This window comes from Lupinus angustifolius, chromosome LG01 (assembly GCF_001865875.1).
Source record: "Lupinus angustifolius cultivar Tanjil chromosome LG01, LupAngTanjil_v1.0, whole genome shotgun sequence".
NCBI classification, from domain to species: domain Eukaryota; kingdom Viridiplantae; phylum Streptophyta; class Magnoliopsida; order Fabales; family Fabaceae; genus Lupinus; species Lupinus angustifolius.
Window position 1 is genome coordinate 21,753,968 of NC_032009.1, and position 19,316 is coordinate 21,773,283.

The window sequence follows — 19,316 nt, forward strand, 5'->3', positions numbered from 1 at the left end:
ATTGTTCATAAACATAATATTTGGTAGGTTATAAAACCCTGTTGTTACTGCATTCTGCTTATGAATTATATACTATATAGGTTGTCTACAATATAATTATGACTTATTTGGCTCACACAGATTAAACAAAAAAGTAGGATTATTGATTTGTTGATTTTAAATTAGAGCATCAATTTATGGACAAACAACTATTATGTCTTTTATTGATTGTTTTTTCAATAGTTCATTCTAAATTAGAACACTCATTTATGAACAAGCAACCACATTATTAAGGTGGACGATTAATTTTCTCATGTTATTCCTTTTATCAATTTGTTTCTAAATATTTAAATTTGTACACATTGTGTGTACAAGAATAACTTCAAAGACTCAAATTGGTTCTTAGACTTTATAGAGATGGATCCTAATATATGGAAGACTCATTTTTGTTCTGAAAAACTTTAAAATTGACCAAATTTTTCAAAGAATATAATTCTAACAATTTAAAAAAGTTATAATATTTTTATAAAAAAACATATTTTAGTTTTATTTTAAAGGGAGCAAATATATCTCCATATATTTTATCCCCTTTATTATAGGAGGAATTAGCAATCTACTCTCCAATGCATTTCTTGCAACAAATTCTTTATTCTTCAATCATTAGTTGCACCTTTCAAGCTCATTACCAAAATTTTAACTTAATATTTTTTTACGGATCCTAATCTTAAATTTAGTACCTTTCTAACATTGAGGAATCTTAAAGTTAATTGATTAGTTTATATAATTAAAAGTAAGCTAAGTCAATATGTTTGACAAGATAACTTAATTAACAAGTTAGTATAAATTCATATTCTATAACTTTTAAGTTATAGACTTATTTTAACGAGTTTCCTTATCAATTATTAGTTGTGTGCTATTAGCTTATAAATTATAAACTATAAGTCATCCCTAATTATAAATTATTAGATGATAATAGGTAAAGGGTTTTGCTAACCTATATGAATAGGTTTTTATTAGATAATAAATTATTAGTTTTGTTCTTCTACCTTATTAATTATTAGTTTTTAACTAGTTTATCAACCGGATATCATAATAAAATTAGGGATGACGAGGTGAAATTAGTTTGAGTAATGCTTTCATGTACCTAATATAAGTATATATAATATTTATTAAAAATAATTCATTAATATGCAAGTACTCATATGGCCAATATTGTAATACCCATTTTATAATTATAAACTAATATTGTAGGTACAATTATGATATATTAGTGAGTATCATTATTCTTGTCACCCTATAGGTAATAAATTAATCTATTTTGATATGTATTATCTTTTCCGATAAGTGACCTATTCACGAATCAAACTCCTCACACCCACACCTTTTGGTATATAGTGATGTTTTTTACTACTAGACCAGCATATTGTTAGTCGGGCCCGTAAAATACTACCAATGCGGTGCAAGAAGCCAAAAAAGAGTTATTTGCAGATTAACCCCAATGTTTTGTTTGAATTTCAATATTTTCAGTCTCTCCTTCTCTCTTCATGATTCCAAGCCCATTTTATCCCCCAACATATTTTCTTCGATGTTGTACTCATAAAACCCCACTCTCTCTCTCTCTCTCTCTCTCTCTCTCTCTCTCTCTTCAATCTTCAACATTTCTGCTACTTCTCAATCCCAAACCCCACCCATTCTGCATTCTCCCAGAAAATTTCTTTGCTACTTTCTGCGTACTTCAAAGCTATATGTACTAAGCGCCGTAGTTTTTGAAGCACAATGCACAGTTTCCACAATGCACAGTTCGGTAGCTCTCTTTTAAGCTCTTTTTAGGAAGTTATAGCGCTATAAATGCAACTCCACTTAAACCCTAAATTTCTTCAAAAACTCAACCCATTTTACCCAATTTCATATTGTTGCTCTCTTAAACCTTGTTTAGCTTCAACCTTTTCAGTTTAATTGGGATTTTAGGTTTTAGAGGAATGGGGTATGCTGTTTTCAGGGTTTTGGTGGGTTCTGAGTGGTTTTTTTGAGCTTAAAATCTAAGATCTGTTTTGTAGTGTTGTGTGCCATGTCACTTGTATCACTTTTTTTGTTGCTAAAGTTTGATTTTTTAGCTTAAGGTTTCATTGATTTTTTATGGGTAGCTGTTTAGTAATTAGAGCTGAAGAAGAATCAATTGAAAGTGTGATATAGTAGATTCTAGGTGATTGTTTTGGTGGGTTCTGAATTCGGAAACCAGTAAAAGATTAGCAATGTCTGGTCCTCCCAAATTAAGGGCTATGAATGTTTCCTCCGATTCGGAGCCAAGGACTGTGCTTGTAAACAAGACAGGACCATTTAATTCAAAGAAACAGGCTTCAAAGCCACTGAGGAAACTTGAGAAATCGAGGGACGATGTTGCCTCGGCTAATCATAAAAAACCCTATGAATTGTCTTCACCTGTCACTTCCTCTTCACAGTCTCCCCAACCACAATCTGTTAGTGTTCATTCAGTACTTCGTCGGCATGAGCAGTTGTTGCATTCTAATTTGTCCATGAATGCTTCATGTTCATCTGATGCATCTACAGACTCGTTTCGTAGCCGAGCTTCTACTGGGAGATTGGCTAGCTCAGGTAGCTTAGGTTTAACAAGGAAGCGGTCGGTGTCAAAGCCAAGAAGTGTTGCTTCTGATGGTGTTTTGGAATCTCCACCTGATGGTTCACAATCCGTAAAGAGGTGCGCATGGATCACTCCAAATACAGGTTCGATTTTCGTCTTCTTCTGGCAGGTAGTTTAGTTTATGATTATTTAGGATGTTGAATTACTTTGACAAATATGTATGTACATTATTGTTAATTTCAATTCTCTTGTCATAATTTTTTTTTATGTATTTGAGCTGATATTGACATTGTGGATTGTATGATTCTCATTTTATTTCAAGATAAATTTCAGTTCTTGAAGATTGGAAACTTACTTAAATAGATACCTTCATTTGGATATCAGTGTATACTTTTCTATATAAATTAATTTTCTATGAGAATGAACTCTAATGTATTGAATTTGTGCTTTGGATATTTGAGTTTTAAATTATGAACTAGAATGGCTTTTTTCGAAGTTTTGTTTCCTGACTAAGTTTCTGTTGATACTAGAACCATGTTATTCTACTTTCCACGACGAAGAATGGGGAGTTCCAGTACATGATGACAAGTACGTGACATACAAAGAATAATCTTGTTTTAGCTTGGAAAAGGAAATCCAACCCTCTATTAGATTTTGCTTGACACTCTTTATCTCATGTCATGTAGGAAATTATTTGAGCACCTTGTTTTCTCAAGTGCTCTGTCTGAACTCACTTGGCCAGCCATTCTAAGCAGAAGAAACATTTTTAGGTATTGTTTCTACAGAAGTTCTGAATCTTTTACCCATTCTTAACGTCAAATCTATACTGGTTGGCTGCTACCTCAGATGTAGCCTACTTTCTCTCTAACTTTGTTCATGTTATTATTGTTAATAAGGTTCTTTGCAGGGAAGTTTTTGCAGACTTTGATCCTGTCGCAGTCTCAAAATTTAATGAGAGGAGGATTATAGCATCAGGGACCCCTGCAAGCTCCTTACTTTCCGACGTTAAATTGCGTGCTACAATTGAGAATGCACGTCAAATATCAAAGGTAGATGATTAGTCTTGTCTTGATTTTTCCAACCTTCATAATAGAATATGCAAAACTCCTTGGTTGCTTCATAATTAATTATTAATTTCTGGGCCATTAGAAGCCAAAAGAACCACGGGGATAGAGGCTTGGCGATGTTTATCTGCCATCCCATGAATAAGTTATTCTATATTGGCTGTATCTGGATTTAAGAACATTTCCATTCGACACCAACTAGTTTTGCCAGCTGATATAGGTCATATTTTCTACTTCCTTAGTCATCATTATATTTGAATATAAAGTGGAATCCTAGATTGCTTGCATGTATATCCTTATTAGGATATTTTAGTTAGGAAATAAGTCAACTAATTAATGTTTTGCATGTTTTTAGGCATGTCCTTTTCAAACTTTTAGAGCTTTCTCTTCTACATTGATCTTTGTGAGAATCATTTTAAAAGAAAATCAAGTCATATTAAAAAAACCGAAGTATTAATTGCCAATGTAGAAATGAATGTTCCTACTTACACCGTCTTTTTTCTTACTGTGCACAGACAGTTTATATAACTGCATTTGAGATTGACAAAATAGTGGACTAGTGGAGCCACCTGAACTTAAATGCTAGATCGAAAAAAATTGTGCAAGCAGGATAGTTAAAATCTGTTTTAGTAGTCTTAAATTTTCTGCATATCAATTAAATGACTTATTTTCCCCCCTTTCCCCTTAATGATCAATTGAGTGCCTTAAAACTGTGTTTAATGTATCTGATTAGGTAGGTTAGCTAATAAAGCTAATTAGGTTTGTGGTCCTGAATCTTATTCAATTTGCATGACCCATATGGGACAAACAATGATATTAATCTCCGGTACACCCTGACCTTGTAATCTAATTTCGATCATTGATATGCAACCTAATTATTTGAATTCTTTAACCAACTTTATTGCCTAGCTTTTATGTCCTAAGTCATCATCTATCACTCGATGCTTTTCCAATCAGAAAGACTACAATGACATTTTTTTTTACTGATCTGCCATAATTACAGTTTGCACAAATTGCATCATGGCTATGCTTGTCGTTGCAACTAACTTTTTGCAGGTTTTTACTGATGCCAGGTCATAGATGAGTTTGGGTCATTTGACAAGTATATTTGGAGTTTTATGAACCACAAGCCTATGGTTAGCAGATTCCGATATCCTAGACAGGTTCCTGTTAAAACATCAAAAGCCGATGTTATTAGCAAAGACCTGGTGAGAAGAGGTTTCCGTGGCGTAGGTCCCACAGTTATATACTCCTTCATGCAGGCTGCGGGGTTAACGAACGACCACCTTATCAGTTGCTTCAGATTTCAGGCATGTATAGACGCTGCAGGAGGGAAAGAAGAGACTGTAATCAAGGACGATCCTCAACAAAAAGAGCGAGATACCGTGATGAAATCTGATCTGTCCATTGCTATTGATAATTTGAGTTTCACCTCTGAATGAATGATGGCTCAACAACTGTCTTGGCTGCTAGTGATCCAGGACCAGGACCAGCACCAGGTTCTATTCGATGTTGACCTGATGAACCAATATTGTACTATCTCATTGAGTACCTAAAAGCAATTGCCCAATTAAATCAAATGAGAACCTTGTTGTTGTAACTTGTATTAGGCTTCTTAAGGGAAGCTTTAACAAATTGGTGTACAATATTTTGTACAGCTAAAATATCAGTGATTTTACTTTTCTTTTAAGCCAGTGGCAGCAGGTAATAGTTAACCAGTTCTTTCAATTGTTGCACTACAATGCTCTTGTCAATGGTTTTTGCAAATGATCTATATTTGTTGACTCATTAGTAACTTATGATTATTATAAAAAATATTGTAATTTTATTTCTACAAATTTGTGTGTATATATATAATATATATATCACAGCTGCATCAGACCACTCTATATTCAATTGTTTCAGTGTGTTTGTTTTAGTTATAATCATTACAGCAGATTTTTAAAAAGTCCAATGCTATGGATGTGTCTCTTTTATAATAATCCTTAAAATGATGACTTTTTTGTCTTGTGTGTACTACATTATTTTCAGCGTGTGAAGGCATAAAACCATAGAGAATCTTGATTTATATTTTCATAATGACATTTAAACTACTTTTCTACTTTTCATTTAAAGGAAAGATAATCAGAAGACCCATAGCATACCATTGATTGAGAACCTGAAAAGAACACCGTGACAAAAGGGAAGATGTTTTATGGAAATCGGTATCCAAATCCACGGCTACTCGCTGTAATATCCGTAACTGGTTGGGTCTGGGTCTTTGAAATGGGATGTGTTTCAGTAATGGGTACATGCAAATCCTAAATTCCTAATCATGTATAGTAAATTTTTCCTCTTTTCAATATGATGTTATTAAATTTCTTAAAGTTATTATTTATGAAGTTTGTAATAATATTGATTGATAAATCTTTAAATTGAATGCTTATATTTTGCACAAATCAATTGGTTCAAGTAATGTTCATATATAAATTTTAGATGTTTGATATGTCTTTTTATATTAAAGTTCCTTTTAAATTATGTTTTTTTAGTATAAACATTTTTATTTAATTGAAATTTTGAATTTGAGTACTTCTGAATCATATGCACAACTATAGAAGTTGTTCGTAATTATTTTTAAATATTTTCTAAATTTCTGAATACCCACTAATAACAAACTCAGTGATATTCATTGTATCAAAAAAACTCAGTGATAACCATACAAATTTGTGGCAAGTCAAGTCTAAATGTAAAAGAACTCATCCATCATTATCTATACATATATAGCCATGGATGTACCTTGACAAATGACAAAATAGTGTTGAACTTAATAAACAAGGGTCACTACCCTCACTTGAAATACATAATAGCACCTTATCCCTTTAGGATTGAAAAATGACATTTGCAACTTACCAATAAATATAAGCACAACAACATTATTAACAACTCTATTAATTTAAAGAGAAAACTTGTATCATCAAGGTAAGGCCAAAGTAGCATAATCTAAAACGGTAAAGAGGAATGATAGCATTTAAGACCATAAATCAAAGAGCCAATCCATGTAATCACCTTGTAGTAATTTATTAAATTCAATTACCTTAATTCTCACAAAATTTAGACAATATCTGAATATAAAGAAATGGTTCATAGGGTATTGACCTTGGGAAAAGCAAGAAAATGCAAAAGGGATGTCATTTTATGTTATGGTAGAGCCTTCATAGTTTGGAACACATTTTTCGTTCTTAAATAGTCATACTGATTATTTTATATTTTGTTATACATTTCAACAATTTAAGCAACTTAAGTTAAAATTATCTTCAATTGTGCAACTTTATTTCCGTTGTTAAATAGACCCCACAAACCTATATCGTATTTATATTCTTCTTCACTTTTACTTTATTTTATTTAATAGTGATTTCTTTTCTCTCTTCTAACATTCTTTTTATTTTTTAATGTTGTCTTAACTATAAGAGCGATGTCTATTTTGTTCACTGTTATAAAATAAGTACAAAAACGATTCTTCTCTAATAGTGAAATTGGAAGAAGAACGTTGTTATTTGACTATAAACTTAGTTTTTTTTACCATGGATACACTTATAAGACCCTTACAATTGATATTGTGCAACAAGATTTTACTGAACTGCTGGTGATGCATCTAGTATTCAACTACTGCAATATGGAATTGGGGTAATGTCTCAACATTTCGTAATGCAACTCTGTGTGACTATGTTACCTTTTGTAATTGGGATTGCAACAATAATTTAAATCATGCGTCTGGGTAGTGACCATCATCTTTGACTTGAAGGAAAATATTCACCAAAAAGACTATGTGGTAAGTCTTTCTTAAATCTCAGAATGACCAAAATGTGAAGTGTTGATTCATATGAGCGACATCTATTGGAAAAATGACTGTACATGTTGAAAGAAATTTGTTAGATAAATGAGCATGTTAATTAAATGAAACAAACTTAAGTTGGATACAATTAGACTCGTTAAGTTCATAAGCTAACTCATCCATTATGTTTACTATTTTTTATGTCGGATATATAAACTATTTTTTATGTTTACTATGACTCATTCATTATTATTTTTTTATATTTATCATTATTATATATATATATATAACTTTTTTTTTGTAGTATATTTAAAAATTAATTAATTATTTAAGTTGTCCAAATGAACCAATCGAACAGAGCCAAATAGTTCACGAACTTTAACCGAACCGAACTCGAGCTAAAAAAATAACTCTTATTGAACTTGAGTCGAGTTTCAAGCCAAATCAATCTTTATCAAGCTGAACTCTAATTCGACTCAGTTCGGCTCATTTCCGACCCTCCTCAAAATTTGAGGCTGTGGTTTAAAGTTCAAAATCAGAGAGCATTGAGGATTGGCTGGCTGAGTTCATTTTAACTTGTGTAGTGCATATATATAGTCTATTAAAAAGAGATTCAAACTAGAATAAAATAAAAAACAAAAATATGGAAGTTTGTTATGTGAATAATGATTAATTTCTTACTTATAAAATAATGGGATACTTGTGATCATACCAAAAAATATCTAAGAAAATAGTAATATTAATAAAGTGAATTTATAGTTTATGGATGTAATTTAGTTTTGTGTCATTTTACTCTCATTAATACATTGTAATTTCAAGTTGCATGTTACAACTTAAAATCACAATTAAGAAAAATAAACCATAACTATCTAAAACAAAATCTAAAATTATCACTTATAATAATTTTATATGTTTTATTATTTTAAATTTTACACTATAACTTCCGTTTATGGAAGTATTAATCTAAAATATTAAATTTAATTGAATTCAAAATTTGGATTAAAATCTTAATTTATTCATATAACTTAATCTGCAATGTGAGATAATTTAAAAATCTATTATAAATATTAATTCAAAATTTTATTTTATATTCCGATAATTTATTCTCATTAAAAATACTTATTAAAAATATTTTAACAAGTGTCATTAGTCGAGTGATTTTAAAATATAAAATAATTAATCTAAAATGCATATTCTGGTCATTAATTAGGTATAAGCAAACCAATAATATATTTTTATCCTAAAAAGTATATCATTATTTGCTATTAGTAAAAAAATACTTAATTATTAAGATTTTACCTTAAATATATATTTCCAACCAATTACAAATAAAGACACATAAAATGACATATTTTTTTTGGGACAATATATATGCTCCCAAGCAAAATAAAGTCATGGATATTATTTAAGAAAATTACTCTATTATTCCAAAGTGATAAAAGTATTATAAAATCATTAAATTACCTCAATTCATATTTATTGTAAAATTGAATGAGAAGTCACTTAAGAATGAAAAGGATATACATTAATAAAGGTAGATTTTACACAACATTATTATAATATCCTTTCATATAACATTAGGTTACAATTATATCATTATTTATAATTTCTCTATTTCACCTATTATTTCACAATTTATTTTTAATTTAATTTTTATTGTACATTAAATAAAATTATTTTAGTCAAAATATATTCAACTTTTATATCTTTATTAACTTTTTAAAATACATACATAACTTAAACATCAATCATTTTGGAACTGAGGGAGTACATGTATAATACTGTAATACTCAAATTTAATCTAGCTTACATTTTTTTCATCAGACTGATTTTTTATCAGAATCTAGCTTACCTTTGTCAAAGAGAACACGTGTCATTCACACGCTTTCATGCATAGATAAAAACCAAAAAACTTAGTTTAGCTGATCAGAATACCTCATGTCATAATTATTAAATATTTATGTATAAAATCTATGAATTAATTTATGGAGAGAGAAACGCTTACATTATTATATATACTTATTAAATCCTATATATTTTTAATATACATACACAATATAAATGTTTTTTATACTGTTAATAAATTATCAACCGTTGATTTATTAACTATTATTTACAAATGAATGATATATTGACCGTGTAAAATAATCAGTGTCATTTTATGTGTCTTTATTTGTTTAACACACATGCATATAATCAGTGTTTCTTACTCTGATTCTCACCTTTGCTACACTTTCTCTGTTTAACCCAACAGGAAACTCATGTCTCACACTCTGGGCCTCACTCACCCTTCTGATACCTATTCCCCCAAGGTCACAATTATCAATTTCTCTTCAATTCTGCCATGCCCACGTTTTGTTTCACATTGCATAGGTCTTAGCATTCATAAAAGTTACTAACTTGCAGTTTTTCTCATCGTGGGGGTTTCTTTTAAACTCATCCCTTATTGTCAAGTGTTATTTATTTATTTATGTATTCTTATTGCTATGCCTATATGGTTATACATGTAAGTGTGTTTTTAAGTATATTGATGTGATGCTGAAAGTGCATGTTTTATGTTTGTGAAAATTCCTGGAAGATCTCTTTTTCTGCCAAGGATGTTGATATCACAGAATGGAAAGGAGACATACTTGTAGTGGGTGTTACGGAGAATGATTTGGCAAGAGATTCAAACTCCAACTTTCAAAATTCGATTTTGAAGAAGCTTGATTCCAAGTTGGGTGGTTTATTAGCTGAAGCCTCTTTCGAAGAGGATTTCTCTGGCAAAGTTGGCCAATCAACGGTTCTTAGAATTACAGGGCTTGGATCAAAGAGGGTTGGCCTCATTGGGCTTGGACAATCAGCTTTAACACCATCAGATTTTAAGGCTTTTGGTGAGGTTTTTGCCACGGCTGCAAAGTCTGCTCAAGCAGCCAATGCCGCTATTGTTCTTGCTTCTTCCGAAGGACTTTCTGCTCAATCAAAGCTTAGCTCTGCGTACGCAATCGCATCTGGTATTGGTTTTATGACTTGTAGTTGTCTGATAATTATTATAACTATATACATATGCAAGCTTGTGATATGTATAGTTATACTTTCTTGTGGAACTTGAACTGTGGTAGGGGTTGTGCTGGGAATATTCGAAGATAATAGGTACAGGTCAGAATCGAAGAAACCAACACTTACTTCTGTTGACATCATTGGTCTTGGATCGGGACCTGAATTGGATAAGAAACTGAAGTATGCAAGAGATGTTTCTTCTGGAATAATTCTTGGAAGGGAGCTCGTAAACTCTCCTCCTAATGTGCTCACACCAGGTTCATATGACACTTTAAATTTGTTGTATATGATATAATATAGTGTCCCTACTTCCTACTTAGTGATGCAGTTGTTGTTGCTTGGGCTGTCAGTTGGCCACTTTCATGGGTTCGTTACGTTTTACATTTGTAAGTGACTTATACTTCTTTAAGTTGATCTGTACTTGATGATTTGTGTATCTCAGCGGTGTTGGCGGAAGAGGCATCTAAGATTGCTTCCACATACAGTGAAGTTTTTACTGCTACAATATTAAACGCTGAGCAATGCAAGGAATTAAAAATGGGGTCTTATCTGGGTGTTGCTGAAGCCTCAGCAAATCCTCCTCATTTTATCCATCTACGCTATAAACCTCCAAGTGGACCTATCAATGTCAAGTTGGCATTAGTTGGAAAAGGTTTGACTTTTGACAGGTAATTAGTTAAACTACATCTCTATCATTTTATCAACAACTCAAGGAGAGTGAGCAATCCTAAAATAGATTTTCCCTAGTGTGTCACTGTGTTGTCATTGGTGTTGATCCTGGCACTATAAATTTAATTGGCTATTAAGTCAACGATGAAGTCTTTGTTGGTAATTAAGTCACTGATGTGTTCTTCAGAAGTACATTGCTTAATAGTCTTCTTTCTACATGCATTCCCTATGTATAGTCATAGTATATACAGATTTTATTGGTATGTTTATATTTGTTTCTACTATAGCTCTTCTGAAAATTCAGGAGTTCAGGAATTTTTTTCTTTTGTTGATGTAACAGTTTATTATTTTTCACTCACTTTCTTTATTATTTCATATGTATATATTATTAGTGGTGGCTACAATATCAAGACTGGACCTGGTTGTTTAATTGAACTCATGAAATTTGATATGGGAGGTTCAGCTGCAGTTTTTGGTGCAGCAAAAGCTCTTGGTCAAATCAAACCTCTTGGAGTTGAGGTCAGTCATTTTGTCATTGTTGATGAACTTTTTTAGTGGAAAAGAATAACACTTGAATCAACTGGTTTGAACATAGTTTATTTGTCATTCTACCTACCAGTGTTCTGTTAAGACATTGCTTGGTGGGTAGGATGTGGCAAATCATAGATTCATATATGTGTGTGTATATAACTGAGTTATATTTTATATCTCATTCCTTATTTTTCATAATGGACCTATTGGATATGAATTTCATTTTGCTTTTCTGGTGGCTACTTTCCTTTCAAATATTTTTTGGGTGAATATTAGGTGTTCTGTGGTGCAGTAATCCACTTCTATATAGAGGGCTTCTCTTGAGATTGCTTAATCTCTTAAGCTACTCTCCATCTAAGAATGACATGTCATCCCTCTAAAATGGCACGACATTCTTAAGTTTTTTATTTAAATTTTTAAGTTCAAATTTATCTTTCTAATTAATTATGTGTATCTCTTTTGTAATCTATATAATTTTAAATAATTTTATTTTTTCTCTTTTAGTCCATATTTATTTAGATTCTATTTGAGTGTTAAAATTCCATTCAATGCATAGGAATTTGCTAGTAATAATACATGCTATTCCCACTTTAAAAGTCATGCATGTGCAGGTTCATTTTATAGTCGCAGCTTGTGAAAATATGATAAGTGGAACAGGTATGAGGCCTGGAGACATTGTCACAGCTTCAAATGGAAAGACTATAGAGGTGAGGATTTATTAGTTTTTTATTTATTGTACATATAAAATTTACTTTAGGTGGTATTGAGCCAAGGTAATTTTAACCATGACTTTACAATCTTCTCATTTTGTAAGAAAACACATCAGAATTTCAGAAGTTCTAATATTATTTCTTGTATGATGGTAATGTAATTAGTGCTTCTTCAAATGTTTTTTTTGAATATTTGACTATAATATACCAGTTATTCCCAATCAAGGAAAGTTTCATTTTATCATTTTTTATGTTTTAAGGATAAATTACGACTGAATCATTTTCAGAGTATCGGTACTGCAAATATGCTGTAGCAATATTTGGTAGTATTCAAGTCTGAATCAATGAAGTTTTGGCCTCTAGGATCTATATATTAGGAAATTTGCATTACTTGAACTTGTTTATTTGTTAAGTTTTAGAATTTAATATCATGTACTAACTATTAAGGATTTGACATTGGCATAACCTCTTGTGTAGGTTAACAACACCGACGCTGAGGGTAGGCTTACACTGGCGGATGCTCTGGTATATGCTTGTAACCAAGGTGTTGAAAAGGTATGCAACTATGTATTTGCATCTTATTCTCCCTTTAGTATCCCCTATAAATCATAACAGGTCAATGTTGCCCTCCCTCAACGAAAAGGTTTGCTTAGCATTTAATTATGTATGTTTAATAGGTTTGGTCATTGGTTAATTATTTTATTTCTTACAACGTGATATGGTCTATGAGGCTCCCACCTAGTGGGGTCTAGGGAGAGAAGATGTACACAACCTTACATTCGCAACAGAAGATACTGTTTCCTGGATTTGAACCCATGACCTTCATGTCAAAAGCCAAATAACCTTACTATTGCACCGAGACTCATCCTTTTACAAGAGCTAGAAAAATGTTAAAGTCGTTATATTTTGTCTGATTGAACTCAAAAATTCAATTATTTCTGATATTGTTTGAGTTAATATTAAATGTTGTTAGGCCTATGGTTTGGTTTTAGACTGGGCTAACGGATTGATGAACTCTTCTTCAGGTTGTTGACCTAGCAACCTTAACTGGGGCTTGTGCAGTTGCCCTTGGACCCAAAATTGCAGGTAAATAAAATTATAAAAACTATTATATTTTGCATGAATTTGAGCTTTTCTAAATAACCATATACAATCTGTTTGTGAGAATCAGAAAAGGCCCTCTATTTAGTTGGCACTGAAAGCACTTAAATTTTGTATTATATTTGGGAGATAATAGAGCTAAGCTCTGAGCGGCTGGATCAGAAATGGATATATCTGTGAGAGTTCACTAATTACTATTGCAAACTGTTGTCTTTTAAGGTGTATTTACACCCAATGATGACCTTGCGAAAGAAGTTCTTCAAGCTTCTGAAGTGAGTGGGGAAAAACTATGGAGAATGCCATTAGAAGAGAGTTATTGGGAGTCAATGAAATCAGGAGTGGCTGATATGAAGAACAGTGGTAGTCGACAAGGTGGTGCTATTTGTGCTGCTCTTTTCTTAAAACAGGTATGTGTTTAATCATAGAAACCATGTCATTGTTACGAAAGAGTACTAGTAGTATACAAATGATATACCCACATTCTCTCACTTAATGTTTCTCCGAATGATTGTGCCTTTGCCACTACAACTTCTTAGTAGCAGACAAGTAGTGTTCCACACATCAAATGGGTGTGTTGGAGCATGAACTGTCATAATGTTTAGTAAAAGATTTGAAAGGGAAAGCATTTATTTAAGAAAACTTATTGGAGGAAAAATATGGACAATTTCTGTTTCTTAGTTGTCTGCCTTTTAATTTTTTGGTCCTAATGCACATGTATGTTATGGGTTTCTTAAAGATTGGTGCATTTGCAGTTTGTTAATGAAAAGGTTCAATGGGTGCATATTGACATGGTTGGTCCAGTGTGGAGTTATAAGAAGCGCTCTGCAACAGGATTTGGTGTTGCTACTTTAGTGGAATGGGTTTTGAAAAACTCTTCTTAAATATGAATAATATTATAGGGTAGGTTGTTTAAGCCCAGGCATAGTTTTGGAGCTTATTTCAGTGTATTCAAACTCAATGGGTTTTAACTTATTTATAGCCAATAATTTCAATTAGCCTCTTTCCTTTAATATTTTGCCATCAGCTTTCATCATTCTGATTCAGTGAATTTAGTCTTTTGTATATTAATTTTGGTTCAAAAAGTGAGCTAGAATGTTCAAAGTTGTAAGCATAGTTTGGAGGGAAACTGTCTCAAGGTCTTCTATGCATGCCAATGCAATGATGACCATTTGAATGATAGTAGGGGTTTTTTTGTATGGAAGGTTTGTATATCTACATGTGACCCATCTAAAGATACAAGGTATTACTAAATTCTCATGTAGACCAAAAGATCAAGAGTTCGATTCCTGTGAGTAACACTTGTTGAAAGGTAGGCACATCTTCCGAAAGTGATTAGTTCCTTAGTCATAGGATGAGAATATACCCTTAGTTATACCCAAATAATATGACCCATGCGTAGGGTGGGCACATCTGCTGTACCACAATAAGTGTCACTCTATGTCTCATGAGAATTGTTATTGGTTGAAAAAAAATGTATTTAAGTTAAAGTATAATTATTAAGTACTTTTCTTACCAATCATAGTTTATGATACATGAAGTAACACAAATTAAGGGACAAAAGATATTCCTGCTTAAGCTGCATTTAAGGGGTCAATATATATATCAATGATATACATATGGGAGCCCCAAGTTTTTAAATTTTAACCATAGATGATAGGTACACAATAAAGATACGTCTGTTTCTCTGCTATGTTGTCTCACCTGTGGTGAAGAAGGTTAATTTCATAGGATTCTTTTGTGTACGTCCTTGTTATCAGTATTCCTACTGGTGTAACCCAGTTAGATTTTTGGATGATAGTGATAATTGTTAGGAGAGATAATCATAAACTTCGAAAGAGATTAATTTCTTATCCAAAAAATACACTTAATAATACAAAAAAGTAATACTCTACTAATTATATCATTTTCTCTGTTAGTCTATGCACTGTGTCAAATGTTTTGATATTATATATAATGTATAATAAATAGTATTAAATGTATAATACATTGTATCCAAGTTTTTTATTGGTTGACTGAATTACCTAATTGATAATTAAATTGAGTTGATATATTTTTTAAGCAACGAAGAAGAATGGAATATATTCATTAAAAGCTTTTTATATAATTAATGTAATTTTAAATGTTTTGAAGGGTAAAATTAAGAAATAAATTATTAAAGGGTAAAATTAATAAATAAATTATTAAAAGCTTGTTTCATTTTCCAAATATTACTTCTAGTAGTTTTTAAACATTACAAACTCTTTTATAAAAATACAACTCTCCTTTAATTCTTTTTACCAAAGTAACTTATCATTAGTTGTTGTTGTTGAAGTTAAAATGATTAATTTTTATCGGAGAATGATGAACTTAATATGTCCAAAACACTTCAATTTATTTTTCAAGCACTACCTTTCTTTTCTTGTATTCTTAACAAGTTGCTTAAAACCCTTATATATTTGTGCAAGGACACAGCCAATTTTTTCCTTCATAAATAAATATACAATGATTTCATACATAAAAACTCATAAAATAGAAAAAAAATACAAATTTAATTAATTCTACTGAAACTGGTGTTGCAACACACTAGAGGCATAAAGAGACTTTTATTTTTCCTATGGTGGAAATTGAAGACATAACTGACGCTATTTAAGGAAGACAACCTTGAACTTTGTACCATACTTATCTCACTTCACACTTTGAGATACTACAAACATCTTTCTTCTTTCACACCAAACAAACTGAGAAAAAAGTGTGGATAAATAAAAGTAAAATAAAAATATCCCTTTTTTCTCTGTCTGGCATTTTTCTCAAACCATGCCTCCATAACCATTCCAAAGAGTATAATATAAATTGCATGGTAACCCTTTTACAAATTTTGTTCTCTTTTGAAGCATTCATTATTCAATTCAATCCATTAATCAATTACCAAGTAGAGATAGAGAGAAAGTTTGTTTCTTTTTTTGGGTTAGAAAACATGAGTGTATCTTTGACTGTGATGACTTTCAATCTGCATGATGATGAGCCTCAAGAGAGTCCTAATTCATGGGAGAAAAGGAGAGACTTGTGTATAAGTGTTATCACGAGTTACTCACCCATCATCCTATGTACCCAACAAGGTTCATTCCTTCTTCTAATGAATAGATCTTAATTTTCATCTGGGTTTGCTAAAAATCATTGCTTTATTGCTTTCTTCTTCTTCTTCTTCTTCTTCTTCTTCTTCTATGATCTGAGTTTTGTTGGATCTTGATGCTTTGATTTGAATATGTTTGCTTTGCTTTTGTGCTATTGCTCTTCAGATTGTTGATCCGGGTGTTTTTCCACCCAACATTTTGAACTTTGTTTATTCTGGTTCAGTTTACTTATCCCTTTCTTTGGTTTAATTTGCATCTGGATTCAGGAGTGAAAACACAGTTGGATTTTCTACAGCAAGGTCTGCCAGGTAACTACTTACTTCAATAAGTTATTCTTCAGATTCTGAAAGGTTTAATTTGTAGTTCTCAATTTTACTACATGCCTGATTTGCTCACAACTCAAGCAGTGATCATGTCCTTGGTGAATGATTGTATCATATGGTATCAGTTATGAAAAGAAATATCTCAAGAAGGTGCTTTTACTTATCATGTCACTTAAAATATATTTATATTTTAAGTAAACTAATGCTCACTATTAAATGTTCTAATGTGATGCCTGCACAATAGAATGATGGATTATGTTAAAGAGGGTGTGTTATGTGTAGTTTATCCAAAATTTCACGAGGTTAGATAAATTCAAGATTCCAACTACAATTAGCAGAATTGGGAGAAGGGTGCTGTAGAGTGTAGACTTTATCACGATTTTGCTCGATATAAGATGTCAAAATGATCAAAATATCTGAAATTCGAGTTTGTTCAGCCAACGAATTTGTAGAGTGTAGACTGATATGAGTAAGCACGACTATGTACTGGTTGCTAGAAAATGTACTATTTTTATCTACTTGCATATGGCATTGGCTCTATGGCCCCCGTTAGATGTCACCAACACTTCACTTCATAGCTACATGTTTCTTTTCTTGAAATAAGAGAGGAACATGTCTTTTTATATCAGCAATTCCTGGTCAAACTCTTTTGTGCTTAATACTATGCTTCCAAATGAGTTCTTCAACGTTGATAAAAATGCTCAGGTTATGATCAGTTTGGCATATCTCGAAAAGGGCCCCAAGATACTACTGATGAGCATTGCACTATCTTCTATGATAAGGAAAAGGTGTGAGATTATTTCAGTATCATCTGGTACAGTTTTTTCTATTAAACTGGTTGGAGAAGTAATTAGTTGACCGATGTTATTTTTATCATAAATGAAGGTAGAGCTTCTAGAAGGTGGGACCTTTTGGTTGTCTGAGTCTCCCTCCGTACCCGGAAGCATGTCATGGGGTTCTGAAGTTCCTTGCATAGCAACATGGGCTATATCCTTATGATTTAGAAGAGAAATTATAACTAACTTCAATTGCTTTCAAATTATGTTTTACATTTATTGGGCAATCTTTGAATCATTTGGTTCTTTGACATGATGTCCACACATATCAACTAAAAGGAGTCGAGCCACCAGGATTCTCATTTCAGATAGTAAATACAAACATGGATGCATTCACTCCCCGTGCACGTAGACGAAGTGCTTTACTCACATGGCAGCACATTGCATCCTTACCCCCTAGCCTGCCTGTTGTATACTGTGGAGGATTCAATACACAGAAGGAATCAACAACCGGACGTTTTCTTCTCGGAAGATCGAGGTAGTCCGTTAGTCGTTACTACATATATTTCCAATTGTCTGTAAGAATCTTCAAGTTTATATCACATAACTGTTAGAACTTAGAAGCTCAAGTTCATATTTCCAGTAGTGGTTGTGCAACTATCTTTGTTATTCACATTAAGTTGGATAAGTTGTTCTTTGTGAAACTATTTTGTAGATGACATACAGACTACAGTGGAGTAGATTGTAACTTGTGTGTTGACTCTGATTGAGTGCAGAGAGCACGGTGTAGTTGGGGATATGAGGGATGCATGGCCTAGTGCACGTGTTAGGAAAAACGTTTCCTTAATCCGCACTTATCATGGATTCAAGGGTATAGTTTTGTGACTTTTACACTTTCATTCTGTTTTTTAGCATGATACGGATGCGCTATTACTAACTGTTATCTTGTGTTATTAGGTGACAAACAAGGAGCACTTGAATACCTGAAGTTAATATTTAGAGCCCTCTGCCTCTGTTGGGATCGCCAAACACAGGATCTTCACATTGATTGGATCCTTTTCCGAGGTAGATCTCTGATTCCTGTTTCATGTGAAGTGGTGAATGATAATATTGATGGATATTACCCATCTTCTCATTACCCGATATTTGCTGAGTTTATGCTTCCTCGCACCGTGAGAATGGTAGAGTCACTTGTACAAGATGACAGCTAAAATTCCATTTCTAGCTGTATGAGTTGTTCTTTTTTGTTCTTCTTGTAACTCTATCTATCCATCATGAATTTGTTTTGTAGTTCTATTGGAATTTGTGGTTGTCTTTGGGAAGAGGGGAGGGTGTATTGAAGTATGCTTTATTTGCTTGTGGAAAATGTGAAGACATAGTTATGAGCAAAATTTGTTAGCTGAAACACTGCCTCATAGACCATTCCTGAGGATCATGTCTTGAAAATAATTCAATTTGTTTGTCAATTTAAGTTGTTCCTGATGTTTCTTTTTACTAACTACAGGTCCTACAGTAATAGTGTGTATGCATGGTTACTAGGACTATAAATCTTTTTTATTTATGTATTCACCATTCCTTACTGATTAGTTTCCACTTATATAAAC

At 32.1% G+C, this 19,316-nt stretch overlaps 3 protein-coding genes across 3 annotated transcripts; all 3 read left to right on the forward strand.

The window, feature by feature from the left end:
- Positions 1,516-5,378, forward strand: LOC109355029 (probable GMP synthase [glutamine-hydrolyzing]). The gene is made up of 5 exons (XM_019597934.1): positions 1,516-2,721; positions 3,109-3,166; positions 3,265-3,348; positions 3,486-3,627; positions 4,716-5,378. The coding sequence occupies exons 1-5, from the start codon at positions 2,232-2,234 to the stop codon at positions 5,082-5,084; spliced, it is 1,143 nt and encodes a 380-aa protein (XP_019453479.1). The 5' UTR covers positions 1,516-2,231; the 3' UTR covers positions 5,085-5,378.
- Positions 9,649-14,548, forward strand: LOC109355021 (leucine aminopeptidase 1-like). The gene is made up of 10 exons (XM_019597923.1): positions 9,649-9,765; positions 10,032-10,446; positions 10,555-10,749; positions 10,935-11,160; positions 11,554-11,680; positions 12,304-12,399; positions 12,880-12,957; positions 13,428-13,488; positions 13,723-13,910; positions 14,256-14,548. The coding sequence occupies exons 1-10, from the start codon at positions 9,715-9,717 to the stop codon at positions 14,382-14,384; spliced, it is 1,566 nt and encodes a 521-aa protein (XP_019453468.1). The 5' UTR covers positions 9,649-9,714; the 3' UTR covers positions 14,385-14,548.
- On the forward strand, positions 16,055-19,210 carry LOC109355035. Its single transcript, XM_019597945.1, has 7 exons — positions 16,055-16,598; positions 16,880-16,921; positions 17,642-17,724; positions 17,822-17,923; positions 18,036-18,250; positions 18,489-18,583; positions 18,670-19,210. The coding sequence occupies exons 1-7, from the start codon at positions 16,337-16,339 to the stop codon at positions 18,921-18,923; spliced, it is 1,053 nt and encodes a 350-aa protein (XP_019453490.1). The 5' UTR covers positions 16,055-16,336; the 3' UTR covers positions 18,924-19,210.